Genomic DNA, 25,189 nt, shown 5'->3' with positions numbered 1-25,189 from the left:
CCCCCGCTGAATGACCCCACAGAAGCAAGCCATAGGTAATGTGGCAATGGAAGAGCGCATGATACATCATTATCAGGTACTTCTCAGTCACCAGGCCCCTCATCTTGAGCAGCAGAAAGCAAATGCGGGAGAGTCGACTGGTTACTTGCTGTATATGACTGTTCCAGCTGAGTTTGCTGTCCAAGACAAAACCAGCAGCTTCACTGGATTCTGAGGGTCACGCGGCTCACGTGACAAGCTGCAGATGATCCTTTGGGTCTTGTCCTCATTCAGCTGGAATCGATTAGCCAGGAACCATGAAGTGGCAGACCGAAGATGCTCCGCAGATGCCTCCAAAACCCGCTCAAGCTCAGCACCCGATGACAGTAGAGATGCATCATCCGCGAACATCAGAGAGGAACCGTGGTCGTCGAGGTCATTTATCATGACAAGAAACAGTGTAGGCCCCAGCACCGATCCCTGAGGAACACCAAAAGTTACCGGAAGTGTCCGGGAGTCAGCACCACTGAGGGAGACAAGCTGAGTCCTTCCAGAAAGGTAAGAGCCCAAGATGGAAAGGGCAGAGTCTCTAAGACCATAAAAGCTCAGCTTTCTAAGAAGAATGCCATGGTCCACGCAGTCAAAGGCTCGGCTCAGATCACAAAGAGCAAGAGCAAGAGACTCACCATCCTTGAAGGCAGCATCAATCCGCTCAGCCACATGGTCGACTGCACCCACTGTTGATCTCCCAACTCGGAAACCAAACTGCATGTTGGAGAACAGGCCATTCTCCTCGAAAAAGGCCTCCAGCTGAGGCTTTATCACTGCCTCAATCACCTTGCCAAAGACAGGAGTTATGGAGATTGGCCTGAAGCTACGAAGGTTCTCACGATCACCCTTCTTGAAGACTGGGACAGTTCTTGATGTTTTCAAGAAATCAGGAAAATTTCCAGACCTCAAGCACTCATTGACAGATGCAGAGAGAGGAACTGCAATGGCATCAACAACCTCTCGAAGCATACTCACAGACATGCCAAACACATCTGGACTTTTTGAGGGTTTGAAAGAGCGTATGATCCTCCTCAAGGCAGCTGGTGTGGTGGGGCGAAAGAAGGAGAGATGCTCCTGTCCCGGCTGGATTCTTCCTTCCAACAGATCAATTGGATCAATGGCAGTATCAGGCAGGGAATCCACTATATCCTGAACCGAACCCACAAAGAAGCCATTAAAATCATCCGGGCTTGCAAAGTCGATCTTTTTCCGTGGCATGGATCTGTTTGTATTTATCACATCCCAGGCAGCTTTGCATTGGTTAGGTGCATCCTCGATCTGTCGCTCAGTTGCCAACTCTTAGCCAACTCGATCCTCCTCTTGTAGAATTGTTTAAAGTTTCTATATCTAGCAGAGCTGTCAGCATCACCATCCTCACATCGGTTCTTGAGAGCGAGCATGAGTCCCTTAAGTCTGGCCAGATCATCAGTATACCACTCCCTGTGGCCATCCAGATGTCTAGGTCTCCTCCTTAGTGCCTGGGGCGGTGAGGCCTGACAATCTCAAAAAAAGAAATCGAATCTGTCACGAAAATATTGAAAAAAAGCTGCAAACAATCAGTACCACCTGAGGAGAGGAAAATATCATTCCATGGTATTGTTGATATAGTAAAATAGAAATTTTCTGAAAATATCAATTTTTAAGATAGTTATTCAATTTACTAAAAATAACCAAAAATAACTTTTATTTGAGCTATTTTTGGTAAATTGAATAACTTTTTCAAAAATTGATATTTTCAAAAAAAATTTGTTTAACTAGATCAACAATACCATGAAGAATCATCCTCTTGACAATCATACCATAGAGGATTCATCCTCTAAATCTCATGGATTTATCTCTCACCGAATTTGAAATGTTCTGTCCCAAAAATTCAAACTTCAGGCGCTCATATCTCAAAAAGTGTAATGATCGTAAAAAAATGTTTTCCTGAGAAAACTTTTTCCTTTTGATAGCTTGATGATATACAAATCAAAAAACTTTAAAAAATATCACGAGTAAAAAGTTAATTTTTAGCCTTTGCACAGCCTTAAAGATTCCATCAGGTCAAGGTTTTAATTAGACCCTTTCGGAGCACAATAATGTATAGTTGAATACGCGTGTTCGTAGCGCATAAGTCTGTACACACCTTTATATGAGAGCAATTTTCTTTTCAATTGATTATAACTTACTAGTACTAGGACTAACGATCAGTTTATTTCTATCCTAAATTAATACTTCAAGTCATTAATTTTACAAGAAGAATCTTGTTATAGCTTTTCCTTGAAACCAAAGAGCTATAAGAGGAAAGTTTATTCTCATAGTCATTCATAACATTTTAGATTATCTGTTATTGTGTTTATAGTTTTGTGTATCTATAGTATTGTTCTGTTGATAATAAAATTCTATTTGCTGAACAAATGGAACTTATTCTAATTTTATACTGAAATGCATTATACTTATTCCTGAGTGGTAAAATATTATCTGTTACTAATAGCATAGAGAAACAATAGCGTAAGCTATTGTTTCTCTATGCTAATAGTCTAATCCTCTCTAAACCTCTGTCCAATAGTAAGACCTCTTTCTAATATTTCTGTTGAATAATCAATTAACACTCTTGATTTGTGAAAGAATTATAATTTGCACCAAGCAAGATCATTTTTTATCCAGGATCATCGTAATTTTTACTATACTACGTCTGGTTTACTGCAAACCAGCGTAATTCAAATTTATTATAATACATTTCAATGTGATTAGAGCAAATTCCAAAGCACAAAAGTTGGTTAATTTATTTATTTATTAGGTTAGCACAAACAATACAATGATCGGAAAAGAAAAAACAGGCTATTGCCCAAAACTTTTTCAATTTCCTAATTTAGTTTCAAATTGTCCAAATATTATACATAGGTTATGTCCGTTTCAATTTTCTACACCAAATCACAATGGATAAACAGTCAGGTAATGTCTTCAACAACTTTCGTAAAACTTACTTGAAACTTCATTATTAACAGTAGTTAATGTAGTAACAGCTCATCACAATAGTTCTTATAAGAGAGCTCTTGCGTTGATTTGACTCCTTTTTTAAATCTTGATTCTACTAATTGTCTAGTTGTACAAAATCTTATTCAATAAGAATGTATTGTCATTCCTTATTTTGGTGCTGCATTCATTGAGCTAGAATTTTACTCCAAACATTCCCATTTGGAAACTCATAATCGTTGATGGTCTCGGTCTTGAATTTTGTACTGTAGCCAGGCATCTGCTATAACAAAGAATTACTTTAATACGTTGCGAATTTAATCAATACAGTACTTCTAATTTATTCTACTCTTTGTGTAATGAATTCAATATATGACACAAAATTTGTTGGAGAATAACTGAGAATTCCATTACCTTCCATTGAAAATGTATCATAATCATCATTTTCTAAGGATTCGTTCATTATGCTAGTGACATTATGGCATATATAGCTTGTATAAAAACACTTCACTTATATGGGCTACTTTTGAACAAATTAATAAAAACAATATAGAACTTGTACCGTACCCTTTATTTTTTAAAAACTTTAAAATAGTTCAACGACTAGTTCCCTAGTCGTAGGGAACTAGTTGTAGTACACTAACTTAGGTAATTTCAACTTGAAAAGGGTAACTTGAAAATGACCTAAGTTAGGGTCGAAACTAGTCGTTGAACTATTTAAAAGTTTTTAAAAAATAAAGGGTACTACAAGATTTTTATATTGTTTTTATTAATAGCTTTTATAATATTTTTGACTAAGAGAAATCTTCAAATCTAGCCAAAGAAGAAATCTTAAGTCATATTCAGCATCTTAACTACACTGCGTGTCTCTAATAAGTCATACTAAAACAAACCTGCTTGGTATTTTCCAAACTTTATTAGACACTGACTTCATAAGCTAATAAAACAATTTATTTGTTTATTTATGTTACAAATGATACTGATGTAATAACATTGGTAGACAAAATACTATGAAAATCCCTGTGTAAAAATTTTTCTCAAGTAATAAACTATGGCGAGATAAAATCATAATATTCCTTTATCATTTGCAAGATTGCAAGCTGACATTATGAAGATCCACTCCTAAATTTAGGCCTATGATTTAATATCTTGAAATGGTGAATTTACATAGAAATTTTATAAAATTTTTAAAGTACCTAAATACTGAAAAAGTACATTGAAAAACGGTTCATTCATTCATTTATACAATGACTACATTATCGAAATGATAGGGAGAGGAAAAATAAGGTATCCTTGTGCTATTCCTCTCCCAAATTTAGATAACGTAACACATAGTCCGAAATATGTTAAGGCTGTGCAAAGGCTGAAAATAAACTTTCTACTGTTGACATTTTTCAAAGTTTTGCGATTTGCAAGCTATCAAAATGAAAAAGTTTTCTTGGGAAAACATTTTTTTTCGATCATTACTTTTTGAGATTATGGTTTTTTTGAGATATGAGCACCTAAAGTTTGAATTTTTGGGATAGGACATTTTAAATTCGGTAAGAGATAAATCCATGAGATTTAGAGGATAAATTCTTCATGGTATTGCTGATTGGATAAAACATTTTTTTTTTTTTTGAAAATATCAATTTTCGAGAAAGTTATTAAATTTACCAAAAATAACTCAACTAAAAGTTATTTTTGGTGATTTTTAGTAAATTGATAACTTTCTCAAAAATTGATATTTCCAAAAAAAATCTTATTCAATCAAATACCATGAAGAATTCATCCTCTAAATCTCATGGATTTATCTCTCACCGAATTTGAAATGTTCTGTCCCAAAAATTCAAACTTCAGGCGCTCATATCTCAAAAAGTAATGATCGGAAAAAAATATTTTTCTGAGAAAACTTTTCATTTTGACTGCTTGATGATATACAAATCGAATAACTTTGAATAATATCACCAGTAGAAAGTTTATTTTTAGCCTTTGCACAGCCTTAAGTCTTGTAGTTCTTCAATTATTCACAAAATATGTATATTGGTTCCAAAGAATTTATATTGGAAGGAATCGAATATAGGCTAATTATTGTAAAAGAATTTTCAAAATTTGCTTATTTTATTGATAAAAGGCGGTGAATCTTCACCGTAGTTTCAAACCCTATACTGTATAACTTATACAATAAGTTTCCTTGTAGGGCTTCTACTATTGATAGAATGAAATAGAACAACTACTTTCAAGTACCTTTTGAAATGATGGTGGTGACAATACTTGAGAATTTCGATTTCATTTTTGAAGTATCTCATTGAAATATGGCAGTGACTTACCAAAAAATTGAAAGTATGATCATTTATTCATTTACATTAGTATGAGAGCACAAGGGAAACCCCGTGTTTCAATTATTATTCATAAATTTGTTTATTAATTAATTATAATTAATAATGAACTCACCGTTGGCGCGACATAGTGTGTGAGATGGGAAAACAAGGGAAACCCCCTGCATGTTTTAATTATTATTCATAAATGTGTTTATCATTTATTCATTTTTTTATTATAATTGATAATGAACTCACCGTTGGCGCAACGTAGTGTGCATTTCTCATGAGAATTGTGTCCTCGAAATGATCGTGCTCTTGATCTACATATTCAATGAAGCGATCTTCCTTAGTTGCCGATAGGCTTATGTAGTCCCATGTCTGTAAAAGCTCCAGGAGCTCCGCCCAATCTATGCAAAGTTTGATTTTAGATTAACAATTTAGTTTGGCTTCAGATACAATTTAAACAAAAAAGATTGAGCATGAAAATCTCTACAATTTATGTTCAGTAATATTTTCACCTAATATTGAAAATAAACTCTAAATTCGAGAAAATGTGATAATTCAAAACAAATGCAAAACTTAATGAGAGACGCAACTGTTGATTCCAATGTACCTACTGTAGAATGTATTCTATTGAATCATTCACTGGAAGAGATAGCAGAATATTGATCTATTCAGCTGATTGATTTTTAATTAATTATAATAGGGATTTTCATAACGGCAAGGAAAGTTGTGTGTGAGTGCGCCACACCATATATTTATTTGTTGTTGGTTATCCATCTTGTTTTCACTATAATTATCACTACTAAATTTTATAAAACTTTTAAGTGAAAAAACACTCACATTATTTGATGTGGCGACGTCCGTTTCGTGCTGGTATCGCACATTTTCAAGCCAAACAGGAACTGAAGTGTTTAAGGTTATGAGGGTGAAATTTGGTTGGGGTGGAGGGGAGTTTTGGTGGTTAATGGAGGAGTATTTAAATGAGTTTGTCAAACAGGGTGTGGGAGGAAAAGTTGATTTGGTCATTTAGAATATTGCTTGGCTGTTGTTTGGTGTGTTTGTATATTTCAAACTGTTCTAGTACATTTAATTTTCTGTTTTTGTGGGAATAGTGGAGTATTTCGAGGTTGTTGTCTATGTCAGGGTGTGTGTGGTCAGAGGAGATGATGTGTTCTGCAAAGGTGGAATGGGAGGACGGATGGGTTATGGCTCTTGTGTGTTCTTTGAATCTTATATTGAAATTTCTAGCTGTTTTACCTATGTAGAATTTGCTGCAATCTCTACAATTTAGCTTATAAATTCCTGGTCTATTGTATTGATTTTGAGAGGTGTTGTGTGGGGACAAAAGTTTTTTCAGTGAGTTTTTTGTTCTGTATGCAACCTTGTATTTTATTTTCTTGAATGATGCTGCTATTTTGTATGTTTTATTGTTGTGGTATGTGAGGGTGACGAATGCTGTATGATTATCAGTGTTGTATTTGTCAGAGTTTTGTGGATTGTTCTTGTTGTTTTTAATTTTTTGTAGTAGTTTGTCAATCATTGAGGGTTTGTATCCATTTTGTTGTGCAATATATTTTATTGTGTGCAGTTCAGTGTTGTAATCTGTGGTTGTCATTGGGATATTTATTAATCTGTATAGCATGTGGTTGTAGGCTGCAAGTTTGTGTTGGATAGGGTGATTTGAAGTGCAATGGATTGTGGTGTCGGTTGTTGTGGGCTTTCTGTATATTTTGAATGTTTTGAATGATTGGTTCTGTTTTGTGATGGTGATATCCAGGAAATTTATGCTGTTGTTGGTTTCTAATTCAAGTGTGAACGTCAAATTTGGGTGTATGCGGTTGAGGTGGGTGTGTAGTGTTTCAAGTTGTCGTTTGTTCCCCCTGTATAGTATTAATATGTCATCTACATATCGGAACCAAGTGAGTATTCTATTGGATCAAATCACACATCCAATCCAATAGAATACTCACTTGGTTCCGATATGTAGATGACATATTAATACTATACAGGGGGAACAAACGACAACTTGAAACACTACACACCCACCTCAACCGCATACACCCAAATTTGACGTTCACACTTGAATTAGAAACCAACAACAGCATAAATTTCCTGGATATCACCATCACAAAACAGAACCAATCATTCAAAACATTCAAAATATACAGAAAGCCCACAACAACCGACACCACAATCCATTGCACTTCAAATCACCCTATCCAACACAAACTTGCAGCCTACAACCACATGCTATACAGATTAATAAATATCCCAATGACAACCACAGATTACAACACTGAACTGCACACAATAAAATATATTGCACAACAAAATGGATACAAACCCTCAATGATTGACAAACTACTACAAAAAATTAAAAACAACAAGAACAATCCACAAAACTCTGACAAATACAACACTGATAATCATACAGCATTCGTCACCCTCACATACCACAACAATAAAACATACAAAATAGCAGCATCATTCAAGAAAATAAAATACAAGGTTGCATACAGAACAAAAAACTCACTGAAAAAACTTTTGTCCCCACACAACACCTCTCAAAATCAATACAATAGACCAGGAATTTATAAGCTAAATTGTAGAGATTGCAGCAAATTCTACATAGGTAAAACAGCTAGAAATTTCAATATAAGATTCAAAGAACACACAAGAGCCATAACCCATCCGTCCTCCCATTCCACCTTTGCAGAACACATCATCTCCTCTGACCACACACACCCTGACATAGACAACAACCTCGAAATACTCCACTATTCCCACAAAAACAGAAAATTAAATGTACTAGAACAGTTTGAAATATACAAACACACCAAACAACAGCCAAGCAATATTCTAAATGACCAAATCAACTTTTCCTCCCACACCCTGTTTGACAAACTCATTTAAATACTCCTCCATTAACCACCAAAACTCCCCTCCACCCCAACCAAATTTCACCCTCATAACCTTAAACACTTCAGTTCCTGTTTGGCTTGAAAATGTGCGATACCAGCACGAAACGGACGTCGCCACATCAAATAATGTGAGTGTTTTTTCACTTAAAAGTTTTATAAAATTTAGTAGTGATGATATATTTATTGATAAAAGGCAGTGAATCTTCTCTGTAGTCTCAAACCCTACTGTATATACAATTTTCCTTGTAGGGCTACTGCTATTGATAAAGTGGAATGAAAATTCTCAAGTACTTTTTGAAATTTTTGTGGTATCGGTACTTGAGAACTTTAAATTCATTTTCAAAGTATCTCATTGAAATATGTCAGTGACTTTACCAAAAATTTGAAAGTATGATAATTTGTTTATTTATTTACATTAATATGAGAGCACAAGGGAAACCCCCGTGTTTTAATTATTATTCACAAATTTGTTGATTAATTATTCATTATTGATTATAATGAATAATGAACTCACCGTTGGCGCAACGTAGTGTGCATTTTTCATAAGAATTGATTCCTCGAAATGCTCATGCTCTTGGTCAACATATTCAATGAAGCGATCTTCATTGGTTGCCGATAGGCTTATGTAGTCGAATATCTGTAGATGCTGCACCATCTCACACAGGCCTACGCCTCCCGCATGCGGGCAAACTGGTACTGTAAATCCAATGAAATTAATTAAAATTAATATTGCAGAAACTACAGTAATCAATCTAGATAAATGTATCCAAAAAAACAACCTGCATGGAAACTTGTATTTGGTTTCTGATGTTTTCTCCATAATTGGTTTCTCCATAATATTGGTTTCTCCTTAATATGGTTTCTCCATAATTGAAAGAACACAGTTTGTTTTATTTTTGTCACATCCACATTTATTAGACTTGTACACAGGACTGTGACGTCATCACTACAGCTTCGGTCTCAACTCGAAACTGCAGTCTTATGTACAAGTCTGATAAATGTGGATATGTGACTAAAATAAAATTGTGTTTTCTCAATTATTCGGTTTCTGATGCTAATTTATTTTGTACCTTTACTGACATTGATTAATGGAGAAACGTAATTTTCACAATTTTTAGATCGATGCACTTCTTTGGTGGTTGCATTCACTTTTGAAGAGTCTGGAAAAATACATGAGGATCTTTCCAGCCTCAATTATCTTTTTCAAAACAATTGATAGTTGAACCACTATCATCTCAAGTGCAGAATTCCAAGATCTATACAATAATCTCTCTGATAACCAATAATACATAAATCGCTGCGTCAATTGAAATTGAAACAAATTCATTTATATAAAGATGAAGACTTTCCTCATTCAATTTTCATAGGCCTACATTATTTTTAATATTTAATGTTGTTAATATATTATTTTTAAACTTATTGATGTCTGTCATAATATCTATTAAAAAGAAATGCCATTAATCGGCTAGCGCACAAGTTTATACTTGCTAGTCGAGCCAAAATATGAATAATTATATTTGGCTTTTGCAAACAATGAGAATAATATTATACTGTAGGTACAATTATTCCAATCTCAATTATACCTCTCCCAATAACATTATGATCATTTATTACTGGAATATTCATGAATTGTGCGTTGTAGCATTGTCATTTGTATTGAAACTTTTGGCAAATAAATTTGATTCAATTAGAAATGAAGAAGAATGATAATGTGTAGAAATTTGAATGGACATAACCTATATAATATTTGGACAATTTAAAACTAAATTAGGAAATTGAAGAAGTTTTAGGCAATAGCCTGTTTTTTCTTTTCCGATTCTTGTATTTTTTTGCTAACCTTATAAATAAATAAATAATGCTGCATAAAACTGCCAAAGAATAAAAACTCTGATTTTTCAGTCAAATCCACTTTTATGAATCTAACTTTCCCAAAATAATACCGGTACTTAGAAGTGGTTCATTCATAACAAAAAACACTATAAATCCCATTTTCAATCACTCACCATTCAGTTTTTTGGCCATGAAATAGACAGCGAGGATTTCATTGACACCTCCCAACCGACATGAATCGATTTGACAGAAATGGAGCGCTTTCGTTTGCATGAACTGCTTGAACATAATCCTGTTTGAGCACATCTCACCGGTCGCCACTTTGATTCCAAATTCCTCCAAGCTCTATCAGTAAAAAGAGTAAATACGTAACTGCTCTTTATCTCAAATAGCAATGTGTAAATTGAATTAATATTACTGGTTCCTTTTTATGATTTAGTATTTTATAGTTTTTCCTGATTAGAAATTTAAAGATAAGTGAATCTTGCAAATGAAAAATCCTATGTTATGCGGTATCTGAATCATTAGCAGCTTCAGAGATTGAGTGTAAATTATATTTATGATAATAAACAAAACAAATAATGGGTTGATGAATTATCACTTGAAGATTTTCTTCAAATAATATAATTAGTAAAGTGGTTACCACTGGAAGATTTTTTTCGAATACTATCACATCATCAGTAATATGGTTAAACTTACCTCGGCAATTCTTTTGTGGCCCAATATGTCATCAGGTGAGGTGGGCTCTTCAATCCAATATGGTTTAAACTCGGCTAAACTTTTCATCCATACAATTGCCTCCTCAACATCCCAAACCTGATTGGCATCTGTCATCTGTCAAAATATTGTCTAAAAATAATTCATTCATTCATAGATACAATATCATTCTTAACTCATTGGGAAAGGAATAACAGGCTTAATTTATAATAAAAAACTATCCCATATTTTTGAATCAATCATTCAAACCTGGTTTCTAGGACATTCGAATAGACCATTAAATTCTATAGGTACTCCTTTGATGATCCATCATATTTAATTAGTGTAGTCTACTAGAAACCAGGCCCTTGACTATCTTAAACTTTTGCTCTATTGATATATAATAGTCAAATTCATCTTTATATTGATGGTTTCTATTCAATATTGGATGCATTTCGTCATACCTTCATTTAATTAAAATTGAATTAACGATTAGGATATAATCAGCCCATTGCCATATGTATGCTTAGTGAGTAGAAGTGCTGGTTGCATATTATAGTTTCAATATCGGGGCACCGAGCTTCGCTCGTTATTTTTATTTATTGATAAACAGAACACAATTCTCTAAAATGATCGTGTTTATATTTCACAGCTGGCTATACGTCATCTTATGAATTTCGGGGATGCGATATTTTGATTCAGCCATGGATGAATTATCCTTTCAATATCGTTCAGCGAGTTTTCTGAAGGATGATACCTAGTGCAATCGAATCTTTATATCATGAACCTACTATGTTCCAAATTTCGTAAAAATTGTTAAAGCCGTTTTCGAGATCCGTTAAACATAAATAACCAGATATAAAAATAACCTGATATATAAATACAGAAATTGCTCGCTTATATTATATATATATATATATTATATATATATATATATATATATATATATATATATATATATATATATATATATAATATATATATATATATATATATATATATATATATATATATATATATATAGTTTCATATCTATGACATAGCTATTTATACTATTTTGTGCAGTAAATGCAAGCAACACTAGAGGCTCGGTTGCACAAACGCGCCTGTTAAATTTCAACCGTGATTAAAGGTCACGAGAACCAAACAGAGAAGCCTCTATCTAAAAAAACCTTCTCTGATTGGTTCTCTTGGTATTTAATCATGATTAAAATTTAACAGGCTTTTGTGCAAGCGACACTGAACTAACAACATCGCTGGTGTCTATATATAAATTCACTAATAGCCTATATTTAATAAAATAGTTTATTTCACTGATACCATTTTCTTAGTCCATTTAATATTCATTTTAATCAATTTAATAACTTTTCAAAAATTATGTACATCTATGATGAAATCAGGAACGATTGGAAGAGATACCTGAGGATCTACTGTGTAGCAATCATGAATTTGGAATGAAGCAATAACCATCCGTTTTGGCATATTTATCCAGAGATGATTGGAAGTTATTTAGATTTTTACTGACACATTTACATACGGTAGCCTACAACACTGAAGAAGTTGAGTAAGTAAGTTGTCAATTAGTATAATATTTTTCTAGTTAAAAACAACTTCAGCAGTGTCAAAAAGATGACCAGGTTTCAAAAACTGTCTTTTTTAAGAGGGGAGAGTTATCAAATTGCTATTATAGCACTTGCTACAGTACTCTTGACTTGAAACGCAATTGTAAAGCCCTTCAAGGTAACACAAATTTCTTAAAATTACTAGCTTTGTAATGACATTATTTCTATTATATTTCAGGTTCCATAAAATAAAATCTTTCTGCCAATCTCAAAAGACAAAGAAATAAATATTGTTAAAATCCTCCATGGGTAACGATAAAATTGGTATTTTCCAAAACAAATTATGAGAAATATACGCATTTACCAGAATATTTTCCCAGCCAATTATATTTCGAACCATCTGACATCGCTCACGGTCACTTTCAAGGTCATTTCCCACTTTTATTTTGAAAGCTTTGAATCCCTTATCCATGTAGGCTTTACAAAGCTCTCTCACTTTTTCAGGTTTATAGCCCAACCATCCTGAAAAAGATCAATTATTGTTTTTGAGGATTCATGATAATTTTTAAGTACCGTATTAGTATAGCCTATGCAGTAGCCTGTATTATATTTACATGTTATGTTCTACATATTTTTTAAAATCTTTTGTAAGATATTTTTTGTGGGTATTTTAATTCTCTGAATTATTTCCTTCATCTCTTATTTGCGCCCTCAAAAATGTTGCGCCCTGGGTAAATGCCCAGTTTGCCCATTTATAGACCGGAGCCTGAGCCTATATGTGGAACTGCAAACAGTACAGTCGTATTCAGTGACAGACAATGATAGTAAGATAAAAACACTTGTAGGCAAGCAGTGTACTGAAAAATAGCTTTTATTTTAAAACACTCATTTCAAGAACACTCTCATTCTAAAGGATGACTTTTATTGTCTGTCACTGTTTAATTATTCTCTAGATTTTCTCACAAAATCAAAATATAGTAGGCGAATACCCCTATATGCCTACCTGGCTGTGTAGTATAGGCAGGGTATCCACCAGTTTTCATCTCGTCTTCTCTCTCTTTTTTCATCTTTTGTGAATCTTTCAACATACGAATTGCCTCTTCCTTCGTTACAACATCTGATCTGCAAAGAGAAACTTCTGCCTAAATGAATCATCCTTATTCGAAGCAGCTACTATTAACGCCCAGTCATTCAATGTATAAAACAAAATTTTGTTCCATAGATTTACCCTAGCATTTGTTACAAGCTTATTTTGTTTTTATTCAAAACTTGGAGAAAATTTGCACTGTTTCCCAGAATATCTCAAGAAGTCTTTCTTGTTATTTTTACTTGTTCTACAATTAGAACAAGAAAAAAATTTAACTTGATTTATGGAAATCTCATGGCTTTAAATTTCTCAAATTAGTGAATTATTTTTCAAGTTGCAACCTCTTTTCTTTGGCATATAAATTCATTAAATGAATTTAATGAATTTATACAGGGTGATTCATAATTATGGTAAAATATTTTCATACGTGATAGTAGAGGTAAAAATAAGAAAAAAAGTTCATATAAACATATATCCATAAACGCTTCATTAGCGAGCTATACAGAGTGAAAGATTTCGCCCAGAATTCAGTTCCTCTGGTGAAATACACCGATGCTGAATTGTTTGGGGACTAGTTATGGAAAAACTTATGCTGGATTCATATGGAAAAATATCTGAAAAATTGAATAAAACTAGTCTGGAAGCTGTAGTGTGAGTAGTTTTTGAGAAAAAAGTTGAAATATGCAAAAAATCTAAGCAGAAAAACACAGACTTCTACGTTTGTTGCCCAATAACTTTCTTTAATGACCAGTAAACAAATAGATTTTCGCAATAAAAATCGTAGAGAATTTAATTCTGAAAAGAATGATGTAAGCTGTGTAAACTAAATTCAAATAAAAGTTGAATAAAATGTATTCTTATGTAGTACATTACACCACAAAAATTTGCTGTTTTATGAGGAGAGAACTAATAACTCATAAGTTGTAGCTGATTGCAAATGAAATATTCGGTTTTTTATGAAACGTTTTTTTTTATACGAAAGTAGCATATCTAAATGACATTAAACTTATACTAAAAGACTAGTTGATTATGCCATTAAGCCTGGGAGGAAGCTCGAACAGAAGTAGATGGTCTCCTATGATTCCTGCCCAAATGTTTACTGAAAACTGATGTTGTGGAAGATTAGGATTGATGGCATGAGGATTCTCAGCTGCCCAAATATGTTGGTTGTGGACGTTAACGATAGCTGTTCTTGTAGAGTGTGCCTCGTCGGTAAATAAAACGGTTGTTGAAAAGTTTGGTTGTTTACCCAAATGGTTTTACTAAAAACCATCAGCAAATACCAGCACAGGGAATACAGTCTCGTGGCAATAGAGTATGAACTTTCTGGAGGTGGTATGGATGTAATTGTTGCTATTTTAGTATCCTCCAAATAATAGATTGATTGACATTAAACTGCACTGACAATTCTCTCGTGCTCTTCTCTGGATGCTCATAAATTTCATTAAGAACTTGTTCTTCTAACTCAACAGTCATAGTAGATCGGGGTCTGCCTGCATAAATGTGCTCTTTGGATATCAAAGAATCTGTTTCAGACAGACGTTGATGAATAGTGGCAAAAAACCTTGAACTTGGACATACTCGGTTAGGAAAGTTCTCTTGATACAAACATCTCGCTTCAGTACTATTACAGTTGTGTCCCATTCCATACATTTAATGCATGTCAGCTAATTCGGAGTATGAATAATGTCTAAGATTATCTGCCTTTTTTCAAAAGTTAACACTTAACACAAAAGCGAAGTGGAATGGTTACAAATAACTGGTTAATAGATTAAACAAAAAACACAACACAGTTACAGTAGGCCTAACTTACAGCAGTTTGTTTTTTTTTTTGTCCAACACAGCGAGCTAAAATATTTCTGAAAATAATTTTCAGCTGATAATTTCTTTTAAATATTTTCTTATTTAAAACATAATAAATCAGCTTTTTTGGAACAGCTGTTATTAGAATCCATGTTTTATTTGCAATCAGCTACAACATATGAGTTATTAGTTCTCTCCTCGTAAAACAGCAAATTTTTGTGGTGTAATGTACTACAGAAGAATACATTTTATTCAACTTTTATTTGAATTTAGTTTACACAGCTTTACATCATTCTTTTCAGAATTAAATTCTCAACGATTTTTATTGCGAAAATTTATTTGTTTACTGGTCATTAAAGAAAGTTATTGGGCATCAAACATAGAAATCTATGTTTTTCTACTTAGATTTTTTGCATATTTCAACTTTTTTCTCAAAAACTACTCACACTACAGCTTCCAGACTAGTTTTATTCAATTTTTTAGATATTTTTCCAAATGAATCCAGCATAAGTTTTTCAAAAACCAGTCCCCAAAGAATTCAGCATCGGTGTATTTCACCAGAGGAACTGAATATTCTGGGCGAAATCTTTCACTCTGTATAGCTCACTAATGAAGCGTTTATGGATATATGTTTATATGAACTTTTTTTCTCATTTTTACCTCTAGTATCACGTATTAAAATATTTTACCATAATTATGAATCACCCTGTATATTATTTTAATAAAAATAAATTTTTTTTTATATTCATCAACATTCCAAATTCAAAATAATCAAATTACTTTTCCTGGATCGAAAATTATGTGTTTAAACAGTGATGTGATTTTTAACCTCATTTGGACAATATGAACTTTCGATCTAAATTTGGGAGAGACATATAGTACATGATCAGCCTAGTTTTTTTCTCTCTGATCATAATATTATTATGATGGCAGCATATTGTACAATAAATTGATAAATATACGAATTTATATTAATAAATTAATAAGTATATTGCTTGTGACCATTTCCCTATGCAGAAAAGGAAATTTGGTCCCAGGATAAACAAAATGATTTTTCTTCATCATAATTTAAAACAAAATATATTATAATTCAAGTTTTATTTTTAGTTTATCATGTTCCTTTGCTTTAAAAATATTGCTGCAACTGCTACTTACTCTATTTATCTCTATCTATTTGCTATATTCATTCACTTTAGCTAATGAAATTCATGGTCATGTAACAAGGAGAAACCAGAATATATTCCAGTCAAGAGTCAGATTGGAGCGAACAAGTAGAAGCTTTCCCTTATCTGGTATTAGATTTTTTAATAAGAAGCCTGCCCCTTGTGACTTTCAATAAAAGGTTGTAGCATAGAGAAAAAATAGCATAAGTATATCATGTATCCCATGGTATAGGGCGTTTATGTCGCAACTTTTACTGTTGTCTCAAGCTGATAGTCCACGTAGTTCTCTCCTGTGAAGCTTTATGACGCTGGTAGTCTCTCATATTGTGCCGTTCATACACTCCTACCCGGTCTAAACAGTAAAAATCGACAGTAATCGGCTTGAGATAAGAGGAAAAGTTGCGACATAAACGCCCTATACCATGGGATATCTACTTACGCTATTGTTTCTCTATGGTTGTAGTCATGGTTGATTCCCAACCCCTTCTATTCTACTAATGAATTCAGGGAGGCCAACCTCAATTCGATGATTGCCAGCTCATCTGTACAGTAATTATTTTATCTATTATTTTCGCAAGTTAACCACATTTAATGTTTAGGCTGTTCTAATTTCATTTCTAATGATTAAAACGTATGAGTATTTTGCATGTATATTTCCGAAGACTAAGTTTAGTGCATCGTCTGTGATAATAATTTAAGTTTTACAATATATATGTTATTGTAATAATATGACTTTTAAGAGCCTAATATAGGCTACTTAATGTATTTTTTGGCTGAAATAAATCATTGAATCATTGAATATATATCTCCAATGGCTGTTCATCATCAGACGTCATGAACTCATAGTAATTATCCTCTAAATATTGGGTTTCTTTCAGTAACTTGAGAGTGAGTAAAGCACCTAAGCTAACTTATTCAAGGAAGGAAGCAGGGTGGATTGGTCTCATGAAAACATTTCACATTCAATCGAAAGTAAAGTTACATTTAACTGAGGTTTCAGTTGAAGCTACAGTTTTTATTTTAGATATATTTAACTTGAAGTTATAAATGGTTACTGTATTTGAATTGTTCTAGATATACTTCTAGTTCATTTAGAAGTACGGTTCCCACATTAAGGTGCGTACAGATATACGCGCCGCGAACATGAGCAATTCACTTTCAATCAGCTGACTATACCTGTATTTTTACAGAAACGGTAAGATAATTATAGGTATAAAAATCTTGGCATCAGCTGATTAAAAGTGAATTGCTCATGTTCGCGGCGCGTATATCTGTACCCACCTTAAGATGACTGGAGTCATTCATATCAATTCCAGATTCTTGCCCCTCGATTTTCTTTCTCCTGCTTTTTTTCATTAATTATTATCTTAAAAATTTGATCATTTCCTGCATGCAACAATGGGATACAGATAGGTGTTTGAAAATTCATATTTCTTGTGAATTCTGTGATAAGCCAAGTGTGATTCAACACTCACATGTATCTGAAATCCACTGTTGAAACTATTTTTTCTGGAGGAAGATCGACTAATAGCTTCCAAACAGGCTTATTCTCGAGGCGAGCCCATAAATCCCAAAGTGCATTTACGATGGCTGCAGTCGCCAGATGTATCACGCCTTTCTCTGGTCCAATCTTCCATGAAAACAACAGCATTCAACAAATTCATAAAAAAATATCATATAGGTACGAAAAATTATCATCATTTAACAAATTTATCAAAAAATATTATATAAGTTCAAATAGACATCTTAAGCTGGGTTTACACCAAAGTTATTAACAAAATGTTAATTACTTAATCATTATAGACTCTATTATATTGAACGGAACTTGACAAACACATATATTCATCATATGTATAATAAGTTATGTTCAATCTTATAGAATCTATAAGGATTGAGTTATTAACATTTCATTAATAACTTTGGTGTAAACGCAGTTTAAAGGCTTTAAGGCTTTATAGGCTTTAAGCTACTTTTGAACCAAAGTTGATAACAAAATGTTAATAACTTAATCCTTATAGATTCTATTAGATTGAACATAACTTATCATACACATGATGAACATATGTGTCTGTCAAGTTCCGTTCAATCTAATAGAATCTTTAAGTATTAAGCTATTAACTTTGGTGTAAAAAGCAGCTTAAGGTTTATGCAAGAAATTATGGTCAAGAGATTCTTCTCTGTGATATCAATTCAAATTTTCAAATAAAAGATCCCAGTATTTAAAATTTAACATATTTATCAATAAAAATACGAGTATCAGCTATCGTATCATACACTAGGTAGGAATATAATACAGGAATACTTCATTCTTCTGCTAGTATGCTCAGGGGATTTTTATCCTCTGTATGTAGTGTATCAATTCAAATTTCAAAAGAAGATATTCTTGTATTTTCAATTGTTGTTCGAGTCTCACAATTAATTGGAAATATATCTTATCTCAAATATCTATGACAAATTCATCAATAAAAATATCATAAAGGTAGAAATATATCATACAGGAATACTTCATTCTTTTCTTATAAATTATGCTCAAGAGGCTCTCATTCTCTGTGAAATTAATTAAAATTGCAAAACAAGAGACTAGCCTATTTTCAATTGTTGTTCGAGTCACACAATTCAGAATACGGTATATGTTACCTCAAATATTTTGGAGAGTTTTAGGGCCGGTTTCCGAGCTCGGGATTTGGCTAAGTTCTAGACTTTAAACAGCTGGAGTCAGAAAATTGGCTTTCCGAAACGGGGCGTAGTCGCAGTCATTGTCATAGTCACGTTTGAATTGAATTTCAAAAAGCTATAAAATTAAACACAGAATAAAATAAAGAGAAAATAGTGTGAAGTTTCAGCTATTTTGAATTATTTAGAAATGTTTAATTTCGTCAAGGAAAAACGTTTCCAATTATAGAAATGAGAAAATAAAAAGTGCGACTATACTGCTATAAAGACTTGCATATTATAGTGTGGAAGAGTTCCTCACTGATAGATAAATATTGTTTATTTCATAATGTCTGTAGTATTTAATACACGTGGTTGGATTGCTGGCTGTGACATGCTTATTCATTTGACATTCTTTTGGCTATTTTGAATTATTCTGACGATATATGTTAAGTTTTTGTGATATCTTTATATAGATTTTGTGTATTGTTTTACAATTTATTGTAAATATTGTCTTTTGACTTTTTAAATTATTGTAAATATTGACTTGGCCTGTACTTTCTTGTATTGTTTATGGCTTAATAAATATCTAATCTAATTTAATAAAACTGCGACTACTCCCCGTTTTGGAAAACTGATTTTCTGACTCCAACTGTTCAAAGTCTAGAACTTAGCTAAATCCCGAGCTCGGAAACCGGCCCATAAAGTTTTATAGAAATGCTATTGTTCAACAACTATAAACACTTTAATTATAGCCTATCCGTTTTCCATAAGTTATTATCATCATCTTGATAATTAAATTCTCAAACGTTTCATGTCACCAGTAGAATTGACTAATAAATTGAAAAAATAATAATAGGCGTATATATATTCTCAAGGTACGTATGCCTACTTATAAAATTGTACTTTTGTAGTACCTCTTCGTAAACTTTGCAACCCAATTATCCTCTACAGTTTTTCTTTCAAATTTCACTGTTACTGATAAACTACATCGAATTTTAATAATAATTACAGCATAAATTATAAATAAATAATAAAACTATTATTATTCTAATTTTTACAAGAAACACTGAATGGGAGAGAAAAACTAAGGATACTCCTGCACTATTATTGCATTGGACAATTGACTCACCCAGCGCAATTGTGACTCACTAGTGAGGGTTCTCCAAAATCCAGCAAAGTCATCATAAATATTATCCAAATTCTTACCCACTGCAAGCTGGCTCAGAGAATGTATTGCCTGAGTTACTGAAACAGAGTTCAAAATATATTTTTTTTTCATTAAAAAATAAGAGTATTATAAATAACATACAATAAGTACATACGAGTCTTAGAAAATAGTATAAAATTGTTTAGATAGCCTAAAACAATTTTCTCATTTAATATGAGATTTATAAATAATATTAAACTCAGAGCTAGAGCATTCTCCAAAAATGGATCCAGTCGTTTCAATGGCAATGCAAAAGTTGTTACTACTTCTATCACAGTTACCACAGATACAATTGTTTATTTATTTTATGCTCATATATTTCAATTAGAAATGGATCTTTAAACTATTGAGTTTCCTTATTTCATTGAAAATATTATTAAAATATCAGAAATGGTATTCTCCTTGTTGATACTTAATATTTAAGGAAATATATTGAAATTTTAAATGTATTTGCCAAAAAATTCATACATTACAAAAATTTGAAATAATTATAATAATTTATTATATAATATTCAATATTTGAATTGATTTTGAGGAAATTGATTTATAGACAATGAAGGGCGCTTATAAGTAGGCTCAGGCACATTTGGAATGAAGTAATTAAGACTCGAGTTAATGTGAAGTACAAATAAAAAAAATACATATTTCGAAAATTATATTCATGTTAAATGTGATACTGCAGTAGCTCATAATGTTTTTAGCCAAAGCTAAATCCAAATTTTGCGGTTTATATAGACGAGGCTTGTCCTGGTAGGACGGTAATAATAAAATCAGACAGTAAACTAATGTTTATTGTTTCTTAATACATTTTCTTCTTAATTTGAGATACGAGAAGTTTTGAGCTTGATGCTCTCTTCCAGTCATAACTACATGACTATTATGAATAAATGAATAAATAAATAAACATGGCAGGTTGATTGGTGATTCTAGGCCATTGGAGATGTTCAATAAATGAATAAATAAATAACTTGGAAGGTTGAATGGTGAGTCTAGGCCATTGGAGATGTTCAATAGGGTCACACGTTTATTATAATTCTGGGGGGAAATCAGGTCCTTAATTGGTCAAACTTGAAGCTACGAATACTTATGCCCATATTCGAATTCTCGGTTTAAACGGAGATTGATTGATTAACTGTTGCCTTAAACTAGGAATGTGACACGTTATAATAAATGCATCATATAACTTCATGTAAATCTAGACTAGCAAACGTTGGGGTGCATTTGACCCCATATTATATAAATTTATTACTATGTAATAGTAGTGTATTGGAAAAGGTGATTCCAATAATAATAATACTTGAGGAGACACGGAGTCTCACTGAGAGACTTCAGCAGACTTATATTTGTGATAATATATCTGTGAATTTGACTAACATTTTGGAAGCAGTAGAAAAGTCTTACCTACTTCGGTTCCTCTTCCCAGTGTAAAAGTCAACCCATAACCTTTGAAATCACTGTTCTTTAGATTTATTATAACATAGGCGCAGGAATAATCGGGGTCTCCATGCTGAAAAAAGGTTTTTGAAAAAGTTGCTATGATATGTAAATTCTATCTACTTATACATAGTCAAGGCATTAATTAACATACAAATTCATTAAGATCACTTCACTTGCATGGGCTACTTTATTCAAATTAATAAAAACAATATAAAAACTTGTAGTACCCTTTATTAAAAACTTTAAAATATTTTAACCACTAGTTTTGACCATAGGTCATTTTCAAAAAATTTCACATCATTGTAAAAAAGATAAATTTTAACTTGAAAATGACCTATGGTTGAAACTAGTCGTTAAAATATTTTAAAGTTTTTAATAAAGGGTACAGTACTACAAGTTTTTATATTGTTTTTATTAGATTCATTAAGTATTAATACACATATTCATCTAATTTAACATTATATATTGATGTTATACACATATTCATATCAATATTGATTTGATTTATGAATTGCATTACTACAAACGTGAACTATAGATTTGATTTTTCTCGTGCATGATTATATTGCATTATTAATAAATGACGGGGAAAAGTATTTCGTTATATGTTTGCTTAATACACATATTCATCTATCTACGCAACTTTTAATCCACTCGTCAACATTAATTTGATTGATGAATTGCATTACTACAAACGTGAACTATGGATTTGATTTTTCTCGGGCATGGTTATACTGCATTATTAAATAAAAGAGGGAAAAAGTATTTCTTTATATGTTTGCTTATACTCACCATAGCATCGGATCCATGGGCTTCTAGCGATGTTGGAAATCGGATATCTTTCACATCTAATGACGCAATTACTAGACCATATCCTGCCATAATTTATTTTCCTTTTATCTGTGAAAAATTATGAAATTATTTTGTTTATACACTGAAAATAGGACAATACGTAAGAATAAGAATAAGAATACTTTTATTCCATTAATGAAATGTCTTTAATGAAAATTACAAATTGAAAGTGCATTTTGATTGATGATTTTATTCAAATGTTAAATTCTTCTTGGAATAGCGGATAGGTTATTACAACTTACTCATAATAATTTGAAATCTAACACTTCTGTTATTCCTCAATGAATTCTTCAATTTCAATTTTTCCCAATCAGATAATTGACTTTGTCTTCCTATCTTCTCAAGTGAACGTTCTAATTGATTTTCTTTCACCGATGAAAATGAAAATTGTATTCAATTGAAATGTCTTTAATGAATTACAAATTGAAAGTACATTTTGATTGATGATTCTATTCAAATGTTAAATTTTTCTTGTGGTAGCGGATAGGTTATTACATCTTACTCATAATAATTTGAAATTAAAGCAATAACAGTGCAATAGGAAACGTCAATAAAATATAACAAGTCGATAAAACTCATTAATACTATTACACCATACAAAAAACAAAAAACGAACATTACAAAAAAATGAAATTGGCACTACGAGAATTGATAGAAACAGACCTAATTCATAATAATACGTAAAATACGTACTGAAATCTACGTCTATGGGTTGTGTGGCAGAGAGACTTAACACTGTAGAGGACCTGAAGTTCTAACTCCGTCCTAATAAAGGCAAACAATCAATCAATCTATCAATTTTTATTATAATTAAAAGTAATCTTCTATAACTGTACTTGTAAAATATTTTGTTAAATCCCTAGAAGTCTTCATTCACAGTAATCCTATTTAGGCCAGTTGGAAAGAATTTTGTATTATGTAACTTATAATAAATAACATGATTTACCGTAGCTATGTGAGCACCGCCGGTTTCCTTGATATATTTATTCACAATTCAGTGATTATACCAGTAAAAGTAACCAACACAAGTATAAATATGATGTATTAAATTTATTTTGGCATTCAAACGATATTCACCTTCTTTCATCAGTATATACTGGTGAAACGTGTAGTCAACTCAATATTATTTGCAAGTCATGCAGCATTTATCCTGAAAGTCTACGATTGAAACAAGTTATCAAAGTAGCTATAAAATTGAAATAAAATATTAATATTGCATTTTGAATTAAAAAAAACAACAATTTTTTTCATTCAATATGAATAATTACCACAATATCAACTTCTCAACTATACACAAAAATAAGGGGGGAAAATATTGCATTTCCACTCACCCTTAAGCTCCTTCCTGAATACTTTCTATATCCTTCTCAAGATATCTAGAGACCTTACAGGATAATTCGAATTATATTCATTACAAGTAGGAAGTACTGTTCGTTCTGCTTGATAATGCGTTAAAAAATAATTTCAAAAGCTATATCAAATTCAAATAAATTTGAAAATGAGATAGAGAATGAAACACGAGGTAAAAATACAGGATTATTCCAGTTCCCTATCCATAGACTGACTCTTCTCGAAAAGGGACCGTATTATTAAGGACTCAAGTGTTTTAATTGCATTCCTGAGGATATAAGGCTGTGTAGCAGCTATAAGTTATTCGTATCAAAGATAATTAGGACACTGGTAGAGGCTTGTCCTTATACCATTGAGGAGTGGTTTAGAGCATTCATGTGACTCCAATCCTGAAATGACATGTTGTATGCCACTTGAGCACTGCTCAGAATTTGTGGCTTCACACAACAAAAATAGAATAATAATAATTGGAAAATGTATTCTCAAACTGCTGCATTCAATCGTTGTTTATATCATTTGCCAAAATAATAAAATGTAGACCTATTTGATTCAACACATATTTAATATCTCTTCGATTCCTTTTTCCTCCCTATATAATAAGATGGCAAATTATAATTTTCCATATATTATTTTTGTTGTTAGTATCTTTTAGATAAACAAGTTCAATATGAAAGTAATAAATTCAAGAATATTGAAATTTAAATATGTGATATTATTGAATTTAGAATTGTCTGGATAGTACACCAACCTTTTAAAGTAGGCACTAAAAACGTATTCTCTTGAATAATTATTTTCCTTGCACCTCAAATGTAATATGATAACTAAACAGAAAATTGTAATAGTTGAGCTGTCGTGTTAAAATCCCTATTTATTTTTGTAGCTATCTCACACTAAATTCACATAGATAATAAGTCTTGGAGACAGTGATAAGAATATGGAACTCAGTTTGCTGCACTGTATATTATTTTTCTGGCGTAGAATGCCTTATCCAAACAGTATTCATTTTTATCAGTGTAACTAATTCAAAACAATTTCATTTCAACCTGAAAATTATGAAACCGCTGTACAGCATGCTCTTTCTTTGCTGAATCCAAATGAGGCTGTTCTGTACCGGTGTATTTATACTTGATTACATTTTACCTAAGATTGGAAAGGTTACAAGATCGGTTAAACCTCAAATTATGATATTCTGATTTTCTTCAAAAACATATAATTATTTATCTCTTTTCTGTATAGGGCTACTTGTAATATAAATAGAAATAAAAATAAAAATCTTAGTACCCTTTTTGAATTATTCAATCACAACATGTTTCAACATTGAGGCCTTTTTCAAGACTT

At 32.1% G+C, this 25,189-nt stretch overlaps 1 protein-coding gene across 4 annotated transcripts; it reads right to left on the bottom strand.

Moving 5' to 3' along the window:
• Window positions 1-3,057: 3,057 nt before the first annotated feature.
• LOC111048783 (mitochondrial enolase superfamily member 1) lies at window positions 3,058-24,801 on the bottom strand. Of its 4 annotated transcripts, none has more exons than XM_039426420.1 (12): window positions 24,600-24,799; window positions 22,442-22,549; window positions 21,614-21,719; window positions 20,135-20,250; window positions 17,826-17,980; window positions 13,301-13,419; window positions 12,662-12,819; window positions 10,739-10,873; window positions 10,213-10,384; window positions 8,835-8,905; window positions 5,541-5,651; window positions 3,058-3,268 (listed from the first exon to the last, which is right to left on the bottom strand). In XM_039426420.1, the coding sequence occupies exons 2-12, from the start codon at window positions 22,529-22,531 to the stop codon at window positions 3,173-3,175; spliced, it is 1,329 nt and encodes a 442-aa protein (XP_039282354.1). In that variant the 5' UTR covers window positions 22,532-22,549; window positions 24,600-24,799; the 3' UTR covers window positions 3,058-3,172. The 4 variants fall into 4 exon arrangements, with proteins under 4 accessions (XP_039282354.1, XP_039282356.1, XP_039282355.1 ...); XM_039426422.1 differs by having other exon boundaries at window positions 3,058-3,265; XM_039426421.1 differs by lacking the exon at window positions 5,541-5,651 and having other exon boundaries at window positions 3,058-3,265; window positions 8,724-8,905; window positions 24,600-24,801.
• Between the last annotated feature and the right edge of the window lie 388 nt (window positions 24,802-25,189).

The sequence above is a fragment of the Nilaparvata lugens genome, chromosome 4 (genome assembly GCF_014356525.2).
Source record: "Nilaparvata lugens isolate BPH chromosome 4, ASM1435652v1, whole genome shotgun sequence".
Taxonomy (NCBI): Eukaryota; Metazoa; Arthropoda; class Insecta; order Hemiptera; family Delphacidae; genus Nilaparvata; species Nilaparvata lugens.
The sequence above is the reverse complement of the archived record's forward strand: the minus strand, read 5'-3'. Positions and strand labels throughout refer to the sequence as shown.